This window comes from Dromiciops gliroides, chromosome 3 (assembly GCF_019393635.1).
Source record: "Dromiciops gliroides isolate mDroGli1 chromosome 3, mDroGli1.pri, whole genome shotgun sequence".
Lineage (NCBI taxonomy): Eukaryota > Metazoa > Chordata > Mammalia > Microbiotheria > Microbiotheriidae > Dromiciops > Dromiciops gliroides.
In genome coordinates this window covers 589,131,744-589,153,914 of record NC_057863.1, presented here as the reverse complement: position 1 = coordinate 589,153,914, position 22,171 = coordinate 589,131,744, and the positions used below count along the sequence as shown (strand labels likewise).

Sequence of the window (22,171 nt, the reverse complement as noted above, 5' to 3'; positions counted from 1 at the left end):
ACCACATTTTGACCTCCTGATTCCCAGGCCGGCCTTTTGTATGTGTACCAGGCTTCAGAGAGTAACACACTCAGTTTTACACTGAGACACTTCCAGAGGTGCTATTCCCAGCAGTGATCATTCACAGCCTCTACTTTCTCTTGTGCTCCCCTTGGAATTCTGAGGCAGATGATGCCTCCATTCCAGGCATACTTCAGGTACAGAAAGGAAACTATTTTACCCAAACTGGGGCCCAACCTAGACTTAGTTTCTCAATAAAGACTTGAAGGAAGGTCTGCTAAGGGTGAGGGAAAGAAAGATAGTCACCTCTTCCCAAGCATCTTTGTGCTGCTGTACTCGTTCTTTTTCATTCATGTCCAATTCTTCATGACCCCATTTGGGGTCTTCTTGGCAAAGATACTGGCAAAGATACATGGAGCAGTTTACCATTTCCTTCTCTAGCTCATTTGACAGATATGAGGAAACTGAAGCAAACAGGGTTAAGTGACTTGCCCAGGGCCTCACAACTAGGAAATGTCTGAGTCCAGATTTGAATTCAGGTCTTCCTAACTCCAGGTCCAATGCCTATCCACTTCAACCTAGTTCCCTAACTATCCCACACTCTCTGCTTCCCCTAGCCTCCCAAACTCCTTCATACTGTCAATTCCACTGCTCAGCATCTCCCAGCTCAACTTTAGTTCTCCAGACTCCCTTATTCACTGTCCTCCATCTCCCAACATCCCCCACTGTCCAATACCTAACTAGTAACTGTTACCACAGTGGACTAATCCAATACCCACGTCACCCCACTCCCATTTCCACAACTCTCCCATTGATCCTCAACTCCTCCCGCTCATTTACCCCGATTCCTCCCTGTTGTCCTTAACTTTCTAGCTATTTTCACTGAGTTTTGAAGCATTGAAGGGTTTTCAAAGACCTAACTAGTTCAACCAATTCTTAAAATAAGAATCCTCTCTCTAACCCTCCCCCAAAAGGGTCATCCAGCCTCTGACCTCTGCTTGAAGATCTCTGGTACAAGAGAATCACTGCCTCCCTTCTGAGGCAGCCCTTTTCACTTTTGGACAGCTCTCAGTGTAAGGAAGTATTTGCTTTGCACCAAACTCAATCTGTCTCCCTGGCTTCTGCCTGCTGCTCTTGAAATACTTGGAAACTGCCATTCTGTCCTCCTTCCCCACCTCATTTCTTCTTCTCTTCTCCAGATTAAAAATGGCCAGCTCCTTCACCTGATCCTCATATGGAGAGGAGAATATAATGGTATTAATAATAATGGCTAGCTCTGGTTATGTGCAGGGCACTGTGCTAAGTGCTTTACAATTATTATCTCATTTGAACCTCACAACCGTTAAGAGGTGGGTGCTATTATTCCCATTTTACAGATGAAGAAATGGAGGTAGGTTAAGTGATTTGAGTGTCTGAAGCCACATTTGAACTCAGATCTTCCTGACTCCAGTCCCTAAACTCTATCTACTGCAGTGTCCCAAAACCCTTCCTCATTCTGGATTCTATTAAGCATTTCTTAATTCAGTCGCACTCTGAATCAGTTCATACAAGTCTTCCAGGGGTTCCCTGGAACCATCCCCGTGTTCATTTCTTACAGCACCATGTATTCCATTACATCCCCATAGCATACTGTGTCCAGCACATTGTACACAGTGACAGTAACATTGTGTGATGATCAACTGTGATAGACTTAGCTCTTCTCAGCAGTGCAATGATCCAAGACAATCCCAAAGAACTCATGGTGGAAAATGTTCTCCACATCCAGAAAAAAAGAACTGTGGATTCTTAATGCAGATTGAACCATACTGCTTCTAATTCTTTATTGAGGTTTTCCTTTGTAATGCTATATATTTGATTTTATGTATTTAAAATCAAACATTCTTATGCCTTCTCTATTCTCAGCAATTCAATGATATAAGACAAATCCCAAAGGACTTATGATGAAAAATGCTATCCATCTCCAGAGAAAGAACTGATGGTGTTTGAATACAGATTGAAGCATTTTTTAAAAACTTTCCTTTTCTTTTTCTTTTGGTTTGTGTTCTCTTTTGCAACGTGGAAATGCATTTTGCATGACTGCATATTCATAATCTACATCAAAGTGCTTCCCTTCTCAAGACTGGGGAAGAAAGAAAGAGAGGTTATTTGAGACCTAATTTGGGGGGGGGGGCAGCCATGAGGGTTAAGTGACTTGCCCGAGGTCAGATTTGAACTAAGGTCCTCCTGAATCCAGGGCCAGTGCTTTATCCACTGTGCCACCTAGCTGCCCCCTAAAAATTATTTTTAAAAAATGAATGTTAAAAATTATTTTACATGTAATTGAGAAAATATTCTTTTAAAACAAATATTCTGAGAAAGGGTTTCACCATAGGCTTCAAGTTGCCAAAGGGGTCAATAAGACTCCCCCCCCCCAAAATTAAGAACCCCTGACCTATAAAGGGCATATGAAGAAAGACGCTATCTATAGCCGGAGAAAGAATTGATATGGGGCAGCTAGATGGCACAGTGGATAAAGCACTGGCCCTATATTCAGGAGGACCTGAGTTCAAATCTGACCTCAGACACTTGACACTTACTAGCTGTGTGACCCTGGGCAGATCACTTAACCCTCATTGCCCTACAAAAACCAAACAGAGAACAATTTTACATACATACATACACACACACATACACACACACACGTGTGTGTGTATGTGTGTGTGTGTGTGCGTGTCTAAAATGGTAGCCATCTATAAGGCAGGGGAGAAAAAAGGGGGGAAATTTACATGATAATTTTGTTGTATATTTGAAAAAAACATCAAATTGTACATAGTAGATATGCAGCTTCATGTCAGTCATCTTTTTTATTGTACTGTTATGGGAATGCTTATTTTATTCCATAAATTAAACATTTTTTAAAAAGAACCTGGCTTAGAGTTTAAAGGGAACTTTGATTCATCTAGTACACCTCTCCTTTCATTTTATAGTAGGAAACAGGCCAAGAGAGCATAATTAACTCACTCAAGTTTGCATTGTCTAGTTGGTAGCAAAGCCAGGATTTGAAGCCATCATCTCAACAGCCACTTGTCTGGGATTCTATAGAAGGGTGAAGGTTGAACTAGCACAGTACCTGGCACATAGGAGACACTTAATAAATGCCTACTGATTGATTGGACTAGATATGGGGTTCTTAACTCTTTTTGTGTCATGGACCCCTTTGCCAGCCTGGTGAAGTCCATTGAAACACTTCTGAGAAAGAATCATGTTGGGTTTTTTCCTTAAATTCATAATGGAAGTAAATGCTAAATTTCAGTTACAGATTAGTGAAAATAAAGACATCATTTCCCCCCATCTAAGTTCACAGATTCTCCAGAAAGCTATCCATAGACACCTGGTTCAGATCCTCTGGACTAGATTACCTCTCAGGTCCTCCCAACCTAGGTTCAGATCCTCCCACTGACACTGGCTTTATGACCACAAGCAAGTTACTGAGCCTCAGTCTACTCTCTAGGACTTATCTACTAAATAGACAGAATAGTAGGAGGGAGTTGCTCCATCAAGATTCAAATATCCTTCCACTAGTTATATATGAATGAGAGACCCCCATGACATAATAGGAAAGACTACTGGACTTCAAGTCAGAGGACTTGAGTTCGAATTTCAGTTCTTTCTTCCAGCAAATCATTTCTTCTCTGGGGGCCTCAGTTTCCTCATTTGTTGGGTCAAGTACAGGATTCAGAGGTGGAAGTTACCATAGAGGTTGTCCAATGCCTACATTTTACAGGTGGGGAAATAAACATAGACCCAGAGAGTGACCTTTCGCTCAAAGTCACACAGTCAGCACACAGTAGATCTGGGATTCAAGCAGCAATCACAGGTTTGCCAAATTTAGAGTTGGAAGGTACCTGAGTGGCCATCCAATTCAACTCATACCCCAAAGGAATCGCCACTGTAACATACACACTCAACAAGTAGCCATCTAACTTCTACCTAAAGACTTCCAATGAAGAGGAATCCACCACCTCATAACCATTACATTTTCTCCCCGCCCCAACTTTTTCTTTGGGGGGGGGGGCAGGGCAATGAGGGTTAAGTGACTTGCCCAGGGTCACACAGCTAGTAAGTGTCAAGTGTTTGAGGCCGAATTTGAACTCAGGTCCTCCTGAATCCAGGGCCAGTATCTTATCCACTGTGCCACCTAGCTGCCCCCAATAACCATTACATTTTGAAACAAGATACTTGACCACCTAGCCCACCTCTCTCTATCCTTTCCACAAAAGTAGCCTAAGGGACTTTGCCAAACGCTTTGCTGAACTCTAGGTAAACTGTTACTATGGTTCTAATCCTAACTAGAAAGAAAATGAGGGTAGTCTGGCAGGACTTGGCCTTCATGAAGCCATGCTGACTCTCCATTGTCATTACTTCCTTTTAAAGGTGTTCACTAACTAATCTCTCTCACAGTAAGTTCTAAGGTCAAAGAGAGGCTCCCTGGCCTATAGTATAAATAATTACATCTCTTCCTTTGCTTGGAAAATCAGGGGGGAATAAACAAAACATTTTTCCTGTTCTGTTCCTGGATCACCTTTTGCATTCTCCATAATCTGCCAATTCTGTCAATTTCAATAGAACAATTTCTGGTTTTGGATTCCCAATGCCTAGACTCTAACAAATTCTTCTTAAATTGAATTGTATTGAATTGAAAACCTTGAGATGTAGTTGGGCTGGGCTTGGTGATCAATAATAATAATTAATAATAATAACAAGGAAGTAGCTAAGTGGTGCAGTGGATAAAGCATGGGCCCTGGATTCAGGAGGATCTGAGTTCAAATTCGGCCCCAGACGCTTGACACTTACTAGCTGTGTGACCCTGGGCAAGTCACTTAACCCTCTTTGCCCTGAAAAAAAAACAAAAACAAAAAACAGGGCCTGGCCTACTTCAAGCATTTATATACCACTTCATGGTTTGAAAAGGGCTTGCATGTTTATCTCAATTGATCCTTACTGAAGGTTGGTACTATTTTTAGCCTCATTTCATAGATAATGAAACTGAGACAGAGGTCAAGTGACTTGCCCTGTGTCACTAGTAAATGAGGTAGAATTTGAATTCAGATATTCCTGATTCTAGGTCCCATGCTCTATTGATTAGACCTTCTAACTGCCTTTGAAAACAAAAACAGCTAGGTGCTCTATTACTAGATCTCCATTTCTATGCTGACTGCTTTTGTTATGCCCATTCTACTGTAAAAATTAGGAAGCTAGGTTGTTATTGTTGTGGGTCCTTCATTTTCAAAGAGGACCACAACATCAGGGGAGGTGAGTGAATTGGATTTAAGTGAGGCAGGGCTGTGCAGTCACCAGCCTCACTCTCTCCTCAGGAGCCAAGATGGCCCCATATACAGTGGAAGACCTTGGCCTTTTAAACTAAGGAAGCTGGGTGGTGCAAGGATAGAGTGCTGGATTTGAAATCAAGAAGACCTGAGTTCAAATCTTGCCTCATATACTACTAGCTGTGTGACCCTAACACAAGTCACTTACAAACTTTAAAGCCCTATGTTGGGCAGCTAGGTGGCACAGTGGGTAAAGCACCAGCCCTGGATTCAGGAGAACCTGAGTTCAAATCCAGCCTCAGACACTTGACACTTACTAGCTGTGTGACCCTGGGCAAGTCACTTAACCCCCATTGCCCCACCAAAAAAAAAAAAGTCCTATGTAAATGCTAGTGTTTGTTGCTCTCCATAGCACAGAAAACAGAAAAATAACTTGAAAACTTTAGCTTCCCTTTGTTGTCTGTTTTTATTGTCTCATCAATCCTGAGCATCAGATTCTGTTCTTCCCCAATACAGTGAAAAGTACTTGTGATGATCCACATCTCCCAACTAGAAAAACTGGAGCACTCAGAAAGAGGAAGAGTCCAACCCAAGCTCCCACATGGAATTACTGGCAAGGCTGGGGTTCAGAAGACCTCCTGATTCCCAAGGCACCACACTGCCTCGGACAGCCAGTTCTTCTCCCTCACCAGGCAAAGGGTTTCCTTTGGGTTGTTGTCACCCTCTAATTACCAAGGTCCCTGAGACACTAAGTTGCCTAGGTCACTGTTGATCCCCCCAACTAGTCCTCTCTCCTTGAGAGGCACCTCAATTTAATGGATGGAATGCCATACTTGAAGTTAGGAGACTTGGATTCAAATCCTGCCTCCCCTATTTATCAACTGTATGGTCATGGACAAGACATAACTTCTCAAAACCTCAACTTCTTCATCTGTAAAACTGGCATAATAACACTTGTATTAGTAACCACAGAACCCTAGAAGATAGTAGCTCTAAATAACTGGTATCTTGGCTAGCAAATTTTCACTTCCTGCTCCTGTAATCCCTGTGATTTAAAGTCAATCTCCACCTCCACCCCACCATGGGGAGACACAGCTCCCTCCCTTTTTAATCTTTTTCTATATTTTTGTCCTCCATACAACTCAATCTCATCAGTCTTCAGTTCCTTTCCTCCCCGTCTCCCTTTTCCATTGTGTGCTATCAAACCCTTGATCAATTGTTAATAAATTTTCTGCCCTCTTAGATCTATTTCATGGATGTTTTGCTCTCTATAGAATTTATTGTATCTCTGGGCAACCTCTCCAATGTTAGTTACTCAATTGATCATGTTCCACGACACACTGGGAATGGGAGGATGAACTTGTTTATACCTTGCTCCCTCTGCCACTACAACTGAGCAGTCTCTCTTCCACTGTCACTCCATCCATTTCATCCTGTCCAGATCTTTGTTACTGTAATCAAGCCACCAAGTCATTCTGTCTCCTTTTTAAAGATTGGTTTCCATGTCTTCTTTAAAAAAATGTTTTATTGGGGCAGCTAGGTGGTGCAGTGGATAGAGCACCGGCCCTGGAATCAGGAGTACCTGAGTTCAAATCCGGCCTCAGACACTTGACACTTACTAGCTGTGTGACCTTGGGCAAGTCACTTAACCCTCATTGCCCTACCCCCCCCCAAAAAAAGTTTTATTAATATTTGCTTTTAAACCATTATCCCTTCCCAATGATTCTACTCTCCATTTCAACAAAAAAGTAGAGTTAACTCAAATCATTGGTCATGTTTGAAGATGTATGCCTCCTTACTCTCAGCAATGCAATGATCCAAGACAACCCCAAGGGACTAATGATGAAGCTTACTATCCACCCCCATAGAAAGAACTGATAAAAAGAGCACTTGTGGATTGTACATATATAACCTGGTTGCTGGCTTGTGGAGGGGGGAGGAAAGGGAGGGAGGGAGAAAAATTTGGAACTCTAAATCTTATGAAAATGAATGTGAGGGGGCAGCTAGGTGGTGCTGTGGATAAAGCACTGGCCCTAGATTCAGCAGGACCTGAGTTCAAATTCAGCCTCAGTCACTTGACACTTATTAGCTGTGTGACCCTGGGCAAGTCACTTAACCCTCATTGTCCCACCAAAAAAAAAAAAGGAAAAAGAAAAAGAATGTTGAAAACTACCCTTACATGTAACTGGAAAAATATAAAATAAAAACACGAACTTAAAAAAAAAACATGTATGCCTCTTTTACCACCACCTTTTTATGGAAAGGCAGGAGGCAATGCTTCACCCTCAGTCCTTTCTCACAAGTTTTTCTCTCCAAAACTAACCTTTGTTCTTATACTAGAATACTCCAAATGCCTATATCTACTCAAGCACCAGGGGTCTCCCAGTTCATTAACATTCTTATCATCTCCCAAGACCTATAGCTCCACTTTATTTCAGCCATCTGCAGGGGCAGTGAACATCATCGGTAACTGGGCTACCTCATTGATTATGAACTCAGAAATTGCACTCTGATTAAAGTCTCCTGTCCTCCCATATCTCCTTCTGCTACACCAATACCCCATTCCTTATCCTTACTACAATCTTAAGAACCTCCATTCTTCTCTCTGTTCTCTATTCTCCCTGTCCAGCACCCCTGCCCTGGTTGCTTGTTTGTACTTTCTTTCTATACAGTTGTGATGAGTTAAATTATACACTGCCCTCCATCTTTGATTCCTATGCCCCCTTGTCCTCCCTTCCAGTTCTCAGCTCTGAACCTACTGCTGCTACTGCTGCTGCTACTGCTGCTGCTGCTGCTGCTGCTGCTACTACAGCTCTTCCTCCTCCTCTCCTACTACTACAACACACCACTTGAACAACAGAGCTACAACCCAATGCTGAAGAAGTAATACCATTATATTAACTTTATCCATTACAAATTCTTGTTATCTAATCTCAACTGGATCTTTCATTGCTACCAAAAAAAATATTCTCTATCCTACTGCCTTCAGTAAAGTATTCCAAACTTCTACTTCTCTTCTCAAGCCCCCAATGACTACTTACTAATCCTGTCTCTCAACTGATATCCTCCTATTTCACTGAGAAAATAAAGGGCATTGGTTATGACCTCTTTCTTCCTAAATATATGCCTCAACATGCCCCTACATCTTGACTTATTCTCAATAGCTAATAATGGTTAGCATTTATATATCACCTACTGTATACCAGGCACTGTATTTGGTGCTTTGCAAACATCTCATTTAAGCCTCACAACAATCCTAGAAGTGGGTGCTATTTTCATCCCCATTTTTGAATGAAGAAAAATTGAGGTAAACAAAGATTAGATGACTTGCTTAGAGTCATACAATTAGTAAGTGTCTGAGGCTGAATTTGAACTCAGATCTTCCTGAGTGCAGGTCTAGCACACTATTCACAGCTATATTTACCTTCTTTACCTTGAACAGGAAGAAGTGGCCCATCTCCTTACTGAGGCCAACCTTCTTCTCTCCAGCCAATGTCCTTAATGGCATCCTCTCTAATCTCTTCCATGAGCTTACCCCATTAACACCTCCTCTCATCTTCATTCTATCTCTATCTATTGGGCCAGGTCTCCCTCTCCCCCATCCTTAAAAACCCTTCACTCATCCTACCATCCTTTCAAGCTATCATCTCTCAAGCTAATTCCTCAATTTCACTACTAAACTCCTAGAAAGAATCAGCTACACTCTCTGCCTCCACTTCCTTGACAATTTCTTAACTGCTAAATCCCACAACTTTTTCTCCGTCCGTATTTTTCTCTCCCTCAGAAGCATTTGATACTATGCACCACACCTTCCTCCTGGATATTCTCTCCTTCTGACACTATTCTCTTCTGCATCTCTCCCTAGTGGACTGGTTGTTCCTTTCTGGTCTTTTTTGTTTTTTTCCGGGCAATGGGGGTTAAGTGACTTGCCCAGTGTCACACAGCTAGTGTCAAGTGTCTGAGGACACATTTGAACTCAGATCCTCCTAAATCTGGAGCTGGTGCTTTATCCACTGCTCTACCTAGCTGCCCAAAGGTGTTTTTGTGTGTGTGTGTGTGTGTGTTTTTTTTTTGTGGCCAGGCAATGAGGGTTAAGTGACTTTGCCCAGGGTCACACAGCTAGTAAGTATCAAGTGTCTGAGGTCAGATTTGAGCTCAGGTCCTCCTGAATCTAGGGCCAGTGCTTTATCCACTGTGCCACCTAGCTACCCCTCTTTCTGGTCTTCTTTATTGGATCTTTATCCATTCCCTCATCCTTTCCCATGGGATACTCTGTCCCTGGCCCTCTTCTCTTCATTCTCTTAGAATGAGAAGCACACATCTGATCATTTCCTCATTTTCCACCTGGCTGCACTCACTTTGAACTTTCTAGACTTCTCCACCACCTTCTCTCAGGAATCTCATCACTGGGAAATTTCATCATCCTTTAGATCCAATCACCCTTGGTATTCACACCTCATCAATACCCTCCACCCCTCTGATTGAAGGGTGATTCCATGAAGGACAGATATCTTCTATTTTCCCACCTAGCTATGCTAATTTTGGATTTTTTACTTCATCATGCCCCACCCTACTTTGCAGCTTTATTTTGGGTGCTTGTCCCATTAGATTGTAAACTCCTTGAGGGCAGGGACTGTCTTGCCTTTCTTTGTATCCTCAGCACTCCACCCAGTGTTTGCACATAACTGGCACTTAATAAATGTTTACTGATTTTATTACTGACTGATCACATCACTCCCCTCCTCAATAAACTCTAGTGATTCCCTATCATCCTATAACCTACAAAAAAGATAGAAAATCGAACCACTTCCATTTGAATTCTTAGGAAGATTCTGAAAGTTATCTGGTAAGATAAGGTACCAGACTCTAAAGTCCTTTCTCAAGATGAACTGCCAAGCAATTTCACCCCAGAGATTGAAACTCCAATAGGCTGACCACAATGTCCAAAAGCCAAATGTACGTTTGCCTAAAAGACTATTTCACAGAAAACTCTCACAAGGCAAGCACTCACACAAAGATGAGATGAAGTAATACAAGGACATTCAAAATCTCTCTGAAGAACATTTGGAATTCACATGTGAGACACTGGATGGAGCACCATCCAGCCTGACATGCCTGCATCAAAGAAGGTGCTGTATACTCTATGTGCACATCAGAATTGTTGTATATCAAAAGAAATGCAGGTGTGCAAAGTTAGACATCTCTGTTCTAAATGTTCACATGGACTATTTATTTGTGCCCAACCTGTGGTAGAGCCTTCTGAGCTCCTATTGGTCTGACCAGCCATAGTTGGACACACTGTACCTTGACTATGACACAATAATGTCATTCTGGTCCTCTTCCAGAATGAAGGACAACAATGAAAGAATGATTACTTATTTTTTAAAATTTCATTTTGGGGCAATGAGGGTTAAGTGACTTGCCCAGGGTCACACAGCTAGTAAGTGTCAAGTGTCTGAGGTCAAATTTGAACTCAGGTCCTCCTGAATCCAGGGCCGGCGCTTTATCCACTGTGCCACCTATCTGTCCCTCCTCACCTGACATCTTCTTACCTTTCCAGGCTTATTACACTTCTCCGCTTCATGAATTTTATGGTCTAAGTCAAACTGGCCTTTCTATTCCTCACTCAGGACACTCCATCTCCAGTCTTCAGGCATTTGCACAGACTGTCTCCCATGTCCAAAAATGTTCTTCCTCCTCACCTCTCACTCTTTACAATCCCTGCTTGGCTTCAAGGCTCAGCTTTAGAGCAGGAGAATGACAGGGTACCTCAAGAAGATTGTTTTGACAGCTGTGTGGAGCATCTAACATGAACTCTTTCCTGATACCCCCAGCTAATAGTGCCTTTCCCTCAGATTATCTTTTTTAACTAGTTTATGTCTGTGTTGAATCGGCCTCTATGTGTGTCACGGATGAGTCCAGAATCTATATATCCAGCCTCTAGCTCTCTTTTGAACTCTAATTATTGATATCAACTGCCTCCTGGACATCTCCTAGAGATGCTATAGGAATTTCCAAGTCTTATCTGAAACACAATTCATCATCATCCCCCCAAATTCTTCCCAATTTCCTATTACTGTTAAGTCTACCAGCATCCTTCAGTGACCCAGGTTCATGATCCCAGAATTAACCTTGACTTTTTCCTCTTCCTTACCCCATGATATTAAATTATTTGCCACCTCTTATTATTCTGTCTGCACATCTCTTACATATGATCTAATATCCTAATTTAGGACCTCATCAACTCTCTTAGACTACTAAAATAGTCTACTAATTTCCTTGATTCCAGTTTCTCCTTTCTTAATAATAACTGGAACTTGCTTAAAATGCTTAAAAATGCTTTACATTCAGTATCTCCTTTAAGCCTCACAATATGAAACAGGTATTGTTCACATTTTCAGATAAGAAAACTAAGAGTTGGTAAAGTGACTTGCCCAGTGTCTGAGACAAGATTCAAACCCAGATCTTCTTGACTCCTAGAAGAGCACTCTCTCCACTACATCTCTGTGTCTCCCTTCAAATCAAAATAATCTTCCTGAGGCACTAAGTCAGTCCTCTGCCAAAAATCTTCCCCCTTATTCAGGATAGAGATTACAAACGCCTTAGCCTGTCATTTCAAATTCCCCACACGCTAGGCTCCCACTGACTTTTCCAGTACTTCCCAAACCCAAAGCCAGGCGCCCCACCCCCACCCCCCCATCCCGAAATTTCCTCCCGGGTAGTCACTGCTGAGGGCTGCGACACAACGACAAATCTGGGGAACGGGTTAATCTCAGCTCAGTTCCATAGACAAAGGTCGGGGCAAGGAGCTCACGGAGAAGCGGACATTCAGGGGTTACTCACTCCTTAACACTATATGTTCGCTCACACACATACACACATCTCAATACACATACAGGCACGTATTCACAGTCTAACACATTAACATATATACACTTAAACTCAGTTTTGGAGCTGGAAGGGACTGTAGACTGTTTAGTCCAACATAACATACATCCACATTCACCCACCAACCCAGCAATGCCCAACCTTTCCCCCATCTCCTGCTCTCTTTTCGGTAGGGAAATCTGGGGAGGGGGCAGAGCCCTTAAAAAGACCCGTAGCTTGTTCCACCTGTACGAGAAGGGGCTCAAGCCCCCTCAACAACCCCGACCCCGAGAGGCAAGTTTCAGAAATTCTCCAGTTTCTCAGCCAGAACGGCTTCCTCCCACCCCGCCTCCACCCCAACCCTCAGGGCTTTCTGCCTGCACCGACCCCAGTTTAAGTCACTCCCCTTCCCTACTCCCAGCCCCCCCCACTCCCTCTCTCTTCCCCGTCCACCCCACCCCCCCCCGCTGGCCCGCTCAGTCGAAAAGCTACCTTGGGGACACTCAAGGTGACAGGGTCGACACAGTGCCACAAGATTCGGGCTACATACCAGTTGGTGGCTAGGGAGTGGAGGTGGAGCTGGGCTGAGGTCACTGTGAGACCACCCTTCCGGGAAAGACCCCCCCACCCCGCCGCATACGCCCCTCACCCTATAGCTTGGATACTTTTCGGGGAGGTAGCGTGAGGTCTTCAGTAACTAAGGACCAGACTGAGAATCAGGCGACCTGAGTTCAAATTCAGCCTGCAACAGATTGTGGCATAGTGGAAACCTGTGGATTTGACGTCCGAATGAATACCTAGGAGTGCGAGCTCTGTCACTTACTTCCTCTATTTCTTTGAAGTAATCTGGACCCCAGTTTCCTCATCTGTAAAACAGTGGGTTTGGGCTCCGCTAATGCTAACGCGCTTCCAGCTCTAATATTCTGAGTTTGGCTCATGAGCAATTGTGAGCAAATCACTTATCCTCTCTAAGTTTCCGCTTCCTCACCTGTGAAATGGTAACAATAATACAACGCTTTGTAAATTTTAAAGCACGTATAGAAATACAAGGCAATGTTTTTGTGGAGGGGTGTCGAGGGTGTGTGTGTGTGTGTGTGTGTGTGTGTGAAAGGGATTGAATGGCTCTTTCTGAAACGGGCTGTTTCCACCCTCTCCCTTCCTGCTCTGTCCCACTTCCCGCGCTGGCCCCCCCCCCCCCCCCCCCCCGCCCCGGCTACTCGGCGCCAAAAAACAGAGCTCCCAAGAAGCCCGTGGAGAGAGGAGCCAGGGCGAGACTCAAAGGAGGTTGAGGCTCGCGAGCCCACCCGGGTTGAAGCTGAATGTAGTTGTTCAATTAGTGGAGGCATGAAGACCTCGAAGCCAGAGAGCGAAGGGAAGCCTTTGGGGCTGAGCGCTGGGCAGCGGCGGGACAGGTTGGGCGGGACCGCGAGAGAAGAGCCCACTAACTTTGACTTGGGGGTGAGGAAATAGCTGGCTCCACCTCCCCCACCCAAAACTAGCTACATGCACGTTTCTTTCCAGGTGAGAGGAGGCGGTGGCGGCCCTGGGGAGGGGCTGGGATGAGGGAAAGCTCTGAGTGATCTTTTGCCAGGCCCCGGAGGGTGTAGGGGGAGCCTATGCTCTGGACCAGCCGAGCTTGGGGGCGGGGGTGGGTTGGTGGCACAGAATGGAGCAGGAGAGCCAGGAATGGAAGGCAGTGGAGTCAGCCGGAGCCCGAGACCGGAACCTGGAGAAGGGGCAGAGAGCTGAGTTCAGAGCCAGAGCGGAGGACAGCAGGAGCAAGAGGAGGCTGGAGGGGAACCCACCGAAAAGCCAAGAGCTGGAACCGGGTGCAGGAAACCGAGGGAAGGCATGAGAAAGAAGGCAAGGGTCAGGAGCTGGACCCTAGTTGAGGAAGCAAGGAAGAATCCTAAACCTGGAGAGGAGACAGCATCCAAGAGAGGGGGCAGGAATGAGAGTCAGAGAAAAGCCGGGTGCGAAACCCAGAGGGGAGGGGGGGCAGGAATGGGAGTCAGGAGCTGGAGTCTAGTGAGGGAGAGGGAGCAGGAAGTAGCGCCAGAAGCCTGGACCGAGAACCTTATACAGGAGAGAAGGCAGGAATGGGAGTCGGAGAAAAGCTGGGTGCAGGAACGAGGATCAGGGAGCCTGAGGGAGCAGAAATATTGGGAGCCTAAGAAAGACCTGGGAACGGGGATAAGAATAGGGAGCAGGAGCCTGGCTCGAAAGAGAGAGCAGGAAAGGGAGTCGGAAAAATTCGGGGAGAGGGAGTCGGGTGAGGGCATCAGAGAAGGAAGCAGGAGAGGCACCAAGAACTGGTCTCAAGCGAGGACTCGGAATAAGGGTCCAGAGAACCCACAGAAGCCGGAGCGGGAGCCCCAGGAAGAGAAGAGAGCTGGAGCCTGAGGCCGAAGGGGGTCGGGGCTGAGGGAGACGGAGAAGAGAAGCACGCTCTCCTGGCCCCCAGGAAGGGTTTCATTAATTTTATTTATTTATTTTTGGTGAGGCAATTGGGGTTAAGTGACTTGCCCAGGGTCACACAGCTAGTAAGTGTTAAGTGTCTGAGGTAGGATTTGAACTCAGGTCCTCCTGAATCCAGGACCGGTGCTCTATCCACTGCACCACCTAGCTACCCCAGTTTCATTCATTCTTGGAGCAATTTAGGGCGCAGGAAAGGAGCGTTTGAAGTTTCTGCCCGCCATCATTTCAGCGCTCCAGCCTCGAGTTATAGACTGACACTTAGTAGGCGCTTAGTAAATGTTTCTTGATTGATCAATGAATAAAGTAAAGGCCCAAGGTCTGGGTCATTGCCTTACTGCACCCACACTTCTCTTCCCGCTCCAGCCCACCCCCCAATCCCCAGACGTGCCCCGGCCAGCCGTCTGCTCCCAGCCTGCCACCCGCCCTAGCTCCTGCACTCCCCTGGCCCCTCACCGATACTTTCAGAGACGCCCCCTTCCTATGTACCCTCCGAGGAGGTCTGGGAAACCGCAGGAGTCTGAGCCCCGAGGCTGGAGCTGAAAGTGGGCAGGTGTGTATGGTGTGTGTGAACGTAGTAAAGTGTATGTGTTAGTGGATTTGGGTGTCTGTGTCTCCGTAGGTGCTATTTGCTGAAGAGGAGGGGGGAAGCTTATTTCAACCTTCAAAATGCAGAGACACCATACAGTCCTATAGAGAGGCTCAAGGACTTTAAAGTTAATGTGACCTCAGAGCCACAAAACGACAGATGAAGAGCCGTCTCAGTCAGGGTCCTTCCACACACAAGCAGATCCTAAGGCAGTCTGACAGACAGGGTCACACCCTGAAATTGGCATATATGGCCCCAATCACTGGTCAGTCACTCACTGACATTAGTATATTCCTGTCTTTGCCAGAAGACAGGCCAAGTAAAGTCCCTGGAGATAAGCACCTAATAGGGAAACATTCTAGAGAGGACCACCCAATATGGAAACTTACAACCCAATTCCAAATCCCCCAAACAGGCTTTCTCTGCCATTGGTGCCAGCCAATCACACAGGTTATGGGAAGGATTAAGAGGTTTTCTTTCCTTGTTCCCTACCTTTTCTCCTCTGCCAGTTCTTTTAACCAGCTTCTGCCCAGGAAAGGAAGGCCCAGGGTGAAAAAGGGGGCTGGGAACAAAGGATTGCACTGAAGCCCCTCTCAGAGGCTGGGGACTCTCAGGGAAGAGATTCCAGGCCAGGGACCCAGTCTTCAGGTGCTCAGTGAGTCTGATAAAGATATTTCCCCTTCAAATAGCTCACAAAGCACTGATCCCCACTCACCAAAGACCCCTCGCCAAGAAGAAGCAGCAAATCCTCAGGGGAGCCAGGGCCTGGGTCCTGGTCTTTGACAGAACAGGAAGTTCTACCTTGGTTCTCAAGACCTCCTTTTAGCTTTGTTCTGCTTTCCTGACTCATCTGCATGGGAATATGGTGAGTGTGTGTGTGGGGGGGGGGGGGGGGGGGGAATAATTCCTACACCAGGCTCCATGCTCCTTTCTCTTCTTAAGGAAGGTAGACCAGATGGTTCTGAGGAGCTCAGGAAGGTGCTCTGGCCAGGGGATTTGGATTCCCCCTCTACTTTCTCCAAATTCCTTGGGCTCCAAAGGGCTAGCAAGGGAATTTGAGACTTTTCCCAGGAAGCCAAACCCCTGAACTGATGATTCCCAGCCCTTGACAAGTGACTGACCAGGAGCCAACCATAGTCATGAGGATGAGTATTCTCCCTTCAAACAATTGTGTAGGATTGTTCCTATTAACACCAGAACAGGAATCTTCCTAAATCACCTCTGTCCCCAGCCAGGCCCTATGCCCCTAGGACACTCATATTGCTGCTGAGGAAATCTTTCAGGGATCTGGTTTCTTTCCTGTCTTTCCAGTCAGTCAATGAACCCAAAAGCTCCCTCTCTCCCCAACTTCCCTCCCCAACCCCCTCTCATCTCCTCAGGGCCTGACTCCTCTCTGGGCTTGACTCCACTTGGTTTCATCCTAGCCCAGAATTTCCCACCTCCAGACTGAGCCTGAAAAAGGGGTTGGTCCCATTTCTCACCTGGAACAGATTCAGGTATAACCCACCCTTTCTTTTCTCCTATCCCCTAGGCTGAAACTGGGTTTCCCAGGGCAAATCCAAGTGGGAATTCACTGGATTGGAAAAACAAATAGAGTCCAATCCTCTGGGAGAAAGGGAGGGAGGGTAGGAAGAAGGGAGGAGCAATGGCTTCTCAAACTATATACCCTCTGCCCAGGCAGAGAAAGCAAAGTATAAGCCCCAGTCCCCTCCCCCCCTTCCTATTCATTCTACTTTAGGCAAAAAACTCTTCTCCCTAAATCTTAGCTTCTTTCCCGCTTAGTATTTCCTGCTTTTAAAGTGAACTCTTCTCCCCAATATCCTGCTACTTTCCTCCTCTCCCTTCTCCCTACTCCTCTTTACACCCCTCCTCTACCCTCTCTCATTCCCCTTTCCTCTCTTCTTCTCCTAGGCCTCCACTAACCACAACCACACTTTCCTGCTTTTCTCTTCTCCCCAAGCCATTCTCTTCCATCAGTCCAACCCTCCTTCTCTCTCTTCTATGCTCCCTCCCTCCTTGATCTGGCTTGCCCCCCCCCCCCCTTACCTCCTTGATCTGCAGCTGTTGTCATAGCCCTACTATAGATTCACCGGGACAGAAACATAAAGGAGGTGATTCTGCAATCCCCAACAGGAGAACAACACTTCCCCACCACCACCACCGCCACATACACCGACCCTCAAATTTAGCCAGAATTGACTGGAGAGAAAAATGACCTCTGCCTTTTGGGGAGATGCCCCTGTGACCTTCCTTCATAATTCAGAAATTTCTGAAATCTGTTGGGAATCCCACCCCCATCCCCTGAGGAAACTGGGAAGTGACTTAACTAGTTCTGCAAATTAATTCCAGAGACAGAAAATCGATGCAGCCCCACCCAGCAACCCTGGGGAGAGTTGAGCAGCCCCCCTGGGGCCCAGCCCTCAGTTTCAAGTCAGACTCAGGCCAGCACCCTACTTCCAGCACCCAGTACATGCTATCCTCTTAACTATACAGAGAACCTGGCTGTAATATTTCTTACAGAGTTCCTTCTGGTAGACCCCTCCTTACAGTACTCCTTAGCCCAAGCCTGAAGACCACAGCCCTCCTTATAGTGTCTTTCCTCTAAAGTCATGGTGATCCATTGGGGGGACGCTGTTAAGTGTCTTGGTACAGGAACAGGAAAGGGGAGGGAGGATATAAGAGGATAAGGGCCTGGAAGTAAGCCCTTTCCTTCGTTTGGGGAGGGTGAGGCCAGCAGGAAACCCGGGTGCTACGAACAGGGGCTTCCATCTATGACTTCAGCTCTGAGGGAGGACCCGGAAAACTCTGGGGGCTTAGCATAGCCCTGGTTATTTCTCCCGAAGACTGCTCCCAAGTCCCAGCTGGCATTAGGGCTTCCTGCCTATAAGCTAAGTGCCCGAAGCACCGGCCTTCCCAATCTAACCCGTCCTTGGGCTGATTCCCTACCTTTCTTGATCACGGACTGATCGAGGAGGCTCATCCCAGTGTCGTCCACGGCCTGGTGCGAGAGGAAAGAACCAGGTGGGGAAGGGGCCAGGCCTTGCTGGTCATCTCCCAGCCCCTCCAAAACCCACCATCAACCCCGATAGGGGCTTCGGTGGAAGAAAATGGGCAGGGTCAAGAGAGAGGGCCCAGGCTGGCGGGGGAAGCATATTATAGGGGAAACAGACGCTAGGGAGACACATCCCCCAGGCCAATGAGGCCGAGAGTCGGTGGGGTAAAGGGCAGGGGATTAACCAGACCCAAAGAGTGTCTCTCAAAGGAAACCGGGAAGGGCGGCAGCTGCTGAGACTGTGGAGAAGGGGAAAAGGTGTGGGTCAGGGACTAAGAAACAAGTTGGAGAACGGGGTTTGAAAATTAGATCAAGCGGAGGGACCAAGCTGAAAGGAGCTGGAGCCGAGTGGTAGAGAAAGAGGAGCCGGGGCCCGGCAGGGAGGAGGTGAGGGGAGCGAAATGAGAGAGTAGAGAGAGGGCTGATTGGACAGCCCGCGGTCCAGGGCTGCAGCTGGCCGGGGAGCTGGGAGGGTGATCGGGGCTGCTTAGCTGGAGAGGCAGGGAGGAGGCCTGGATTTCTAAGCTGATGAGGGTCAGGTTGGGCGCCAGACTGGGGATACTGGAAGGGATAGAGTCGAGGAAGGGTCGGTCAACTTTGGTAAACCTGGCCTGAAGGGTTGAGAAGGCAAATAAAAAGGGAAATATTGAAAACTATAAATGTTGGCGACCGAGATTCTGAGCCCAGAGAATAATTTGCCCACGGGGAACAGGGGTTTTCAGGTACTGACAAAGTGCGGGCTGGTCACTGCGGAGCTGAGCGATCGGGCTCAGGGTGGGTCCCGGGCACTGGCCCCCAGCTGCGTAGTCCGCACGCGATATTCCCCCCGGGCTTAGAATTTTCCTGCTGCTACCCGTTCCGGCTGGGCAGCTACGGGAAGATCATTAACCCAGAGCGGTCTGGGAGCCGAGGTTCGAGAGGGAGAGGACTGGAGGCCCTCTAACCCGGGATCCACAAAAAGTTCTCTGCGAGAAACTTAATCCTGTTCTGGGCATCGGGAGAGGCCTAGGTTGGAGCCCGAGGGTTCTTCTCCTGCTCCCAGTCCCTGTCCTTCTCCGCCCGGACTTCTCTGGGTCCTGCTCTCGTATCCACACTATAACTTTACGTCCAGGTCTCCGACAAGCATTTCTCCCGCTCAGCGTCGCGGGGGCTTTTCCCTAGTTCTGTTCTCTATCCGTCATCGTTCCCCAGTGAGCCCCCTCCAGGTCTCCCAGAACCTGCCTAGCATCTCTCCCGGGCCTGTCCTAGCCAGGACTTTCCCCCCAGTACTGGGTCTCTTGGGGGTGACTCCCGCTCTCTCCCTATTCCCGGAGGGTCTTTCCTAGGTGCCTTCTCTGTTCTTCTCCTCCGTCCTAGTGCTTGCTGGGCCTTTCCCTGTCTAGTCATGTTCTCGCTGGGCCTTTCTCTTGGCACCACCCAGTCTTCATCCTAGGCGGCCCTTTCCCGGCCGTGGGTTCCGGAGGGGGTGTCCCGGGTTACCTCCCGACCCATTCGGTCCCTCTGGGCCCTCACCTGGAGATCCTCCAAGCCGTGATGTGCCGCCAGCCCGTGTAGGCCAAGCGGCCCGTCAGCCAGGCTGTGCGCTCCGTCCGGTAGGCTGTGCAGGAGGCGGGGAACGCCCGGGTAATCCCGGCGAGGGTCCAGGCCCAGGGCTCGGTGAGTCTGAGCCAGGAGGCCTTGATCGTCCTGGCGGCCGCTGCGGGGGGAAGGCCACGCGGGCTGCTGGTGCTGGTGCGGGTGCGGGTGCTGGTGGAGCGTCCCAAGACCGCTGTAGGGTTCGCCTAGGTGGGGGAAAGCCGTCTCCTGCGTTTGACCGTAGGGCAGCGGCGGCTGCGGGTAGGGTGGCGGAAAATAGGGCGGCTGAAAGTCCGAGGCAGGCGTGTGGCACAGAGGAGGCGCCGCCGCCGCCGCCGCCGAGAAGGCCGCCTGGCTGAGGGAGGAGAGCTGCGACAGGCGCCCTCCGCCAGCTGTGCCGTTCAGCCCATCCGGACGGTCCTGCGTAACGGGGAGAGAAAAACGGAGTTGGGCAGACCGAGGGGACGGACAGAGGAAAGCAGTTTCAAGCCGGTCGGGGCCCCAACCCAAGTTCACCTACACTCCCAGTCCCGGGCCCAATCTAAGCCTGGGATTAGCCACAGTGCGACACAGAAACAGGCAGTCAGAAAAGAACCCCGGAGGGAAAGTAGGAAATTAACCGGAGCGAAGGGCTAGAATTTATCCAAATCGAATAATCGAGAATCAATTTAGTTAAACATCAAAGACAAAAAGGATTAAACAAATCGAAACAACAAGAATCAAGTCCTGCCCTCCCCTTTCCCCAAATATATACAAACTCCTTTCCCCGTCGCTGCCCTAGGGGCCCTATCCAGTACTGTGCCCCCAAGGTTCCAGGGTGGTGAAGGGTGGGTGGAGGGGTGTAATAATGGGGGTGGGATGCCCCAACCCCTAACTCCTAATTCCTCACGCCTCATTTTTCTCCTCCCCTTACTTTTTTCGCCCCCGGGGCCCCAGCGTTAGTCTTTCTCCAAACCCAGGGGCCGATCTCCAAGCGTTTGTCTCAAAGACCCAACCCCGAACCTCCGGCGGGTTCCTCAGTCTCTCCTAGCCTGCAGTCAGAGAGGGTAATCAGCTTGCACCCCACCTTTGGGGGCTGTGGAAACCCCGCGCTTCCCCGCGCCGAGATTTCGTTTTTGTCGGGGGAGCGGGCTGGGAGTAAGAATTGGATCCGAGCGTCAGGACTGTCCTGTGCTGAGCTGTGGCCCTGGGCTACTCTCGCCGCAGACCCCCAGGTCCAGTTCGCAAGTCCTGAAGTCTTCACTGCCCCCTCCCCACAACCCCCTGCAGGACTCACCATCGCAGAGTAAGTATGAACCAGCATGGGTGCGGGCGGGCTGGAGGCGGCGGCCCGAGGGACGGCCGGGCCTCGCGGAAGGGACTGACAGACAGACGGTTCGACAGCTGGACTGAGGACTCTTCAGTGCCGAGTCCCGTATCTCAGGAGTCTTCGCGGCCCGCCAGGGGTGGGCGCCGAGGGCAGCCCCTTGGAACGGGCTCCTCAGTGCCCGGAGCCCCCGCTCAGAGCCATGGGGCGCGAGGGGGGCCCGTCAGGCGGGAGAGCGAGGGCAGGGACTTGGGCAGGGGGCCACAAGGGGGCTGAGCTGAGATGGCCTGAGCTGAGAGGGAGGAAGAGGAGGAGGAGGAAGAGGAGGAGAAAGATTCCAGTTGGAAAAGTCTTTCAGCTCTTTCCCATCTCCCAGCCCTTCTCCCTCTGAGCCCAGACCAGCTCCATGCGCTTCAGTTATATGGACGGGAGCGCGCAGGGGGAGGGGGGAGTTGCCGGGGGCGCGCATTAAAGAGACAGTCCGGGGGCTTTAGCCTAGGCCTTCTCTGTGTCCCCAGGGAAGGGGGGGGGGAAGGGAGTAGGAAGGGGTGGGGAGAGTGTAGAGGGGTCTTTGTCAGGGGAGGGGAGATTCTACGGGGCTTCTAAAAGGTGGCATCGGAACATGTGCCACTCGGGATAGTCCACACCAAACAGACCCTCAGGACCTCTCCGTATATTGACGCCTAGCTCCGCGCTCCGCGGTTTCCTCTTGGGTCTGGTACATTGCCCTCCTCTCCTGGAGTCCTAGGATCCCCGCTTCCTCCGGCTCGCAGCCGAAGAACAGCAGTCCTGGGGCCAGGGCAGCTGCACTAGCTCACCCACCCCTCCAGAAGCTTGCCGGGGCACATCCCCAAGGACTGAGAGAAAGGGCCCAGGCAGAAGTCAGGAGAAGGACCAAGGCAGGGCCATTGACTTACAGGAGCAGACTCAAATGGGAAGGGGAGGGCCGGGCAAAGAAAGAATTCACCAAAAAGTGCCCGCAGCGGCGCTGCTGCTCGGGG

At 48.6% G+C, this 22,171-nt stretch overlaps 1 protein-coding gene across 1 annotated transcript in view; it reads right to left on the bottom strand.

Annotated features, from left to right (window-relative positions):
- Positions 1-21,167, bottom strand: part of TFAP2E (transcription factor AP-2 epsilon) — a 39,329-nt gene extending 18,162 nt beyond the window's left edge. Inside the window, exons 1-3 of the mRNA XM_043997368.1 lie at positions 21,141-21,167; positions 19,802-20,284; positions 18,184-18,235 (exon numbers count right to left, since the gene is read on the bottom strand). Of these exons, the coding sequence (XP_043853303.1) occupies positions 18,184-18,235; positions 19,802-20,284; positions 21,141-21,167 (562 nt within the window). The remainder of the gene's footprint in view (positions 1-18,183; positions 18,236-19,801; positions 20,285-21,140) is intronic.
- Positions 21,168-22,171: the final 1,004 nt, after the last annotated feature.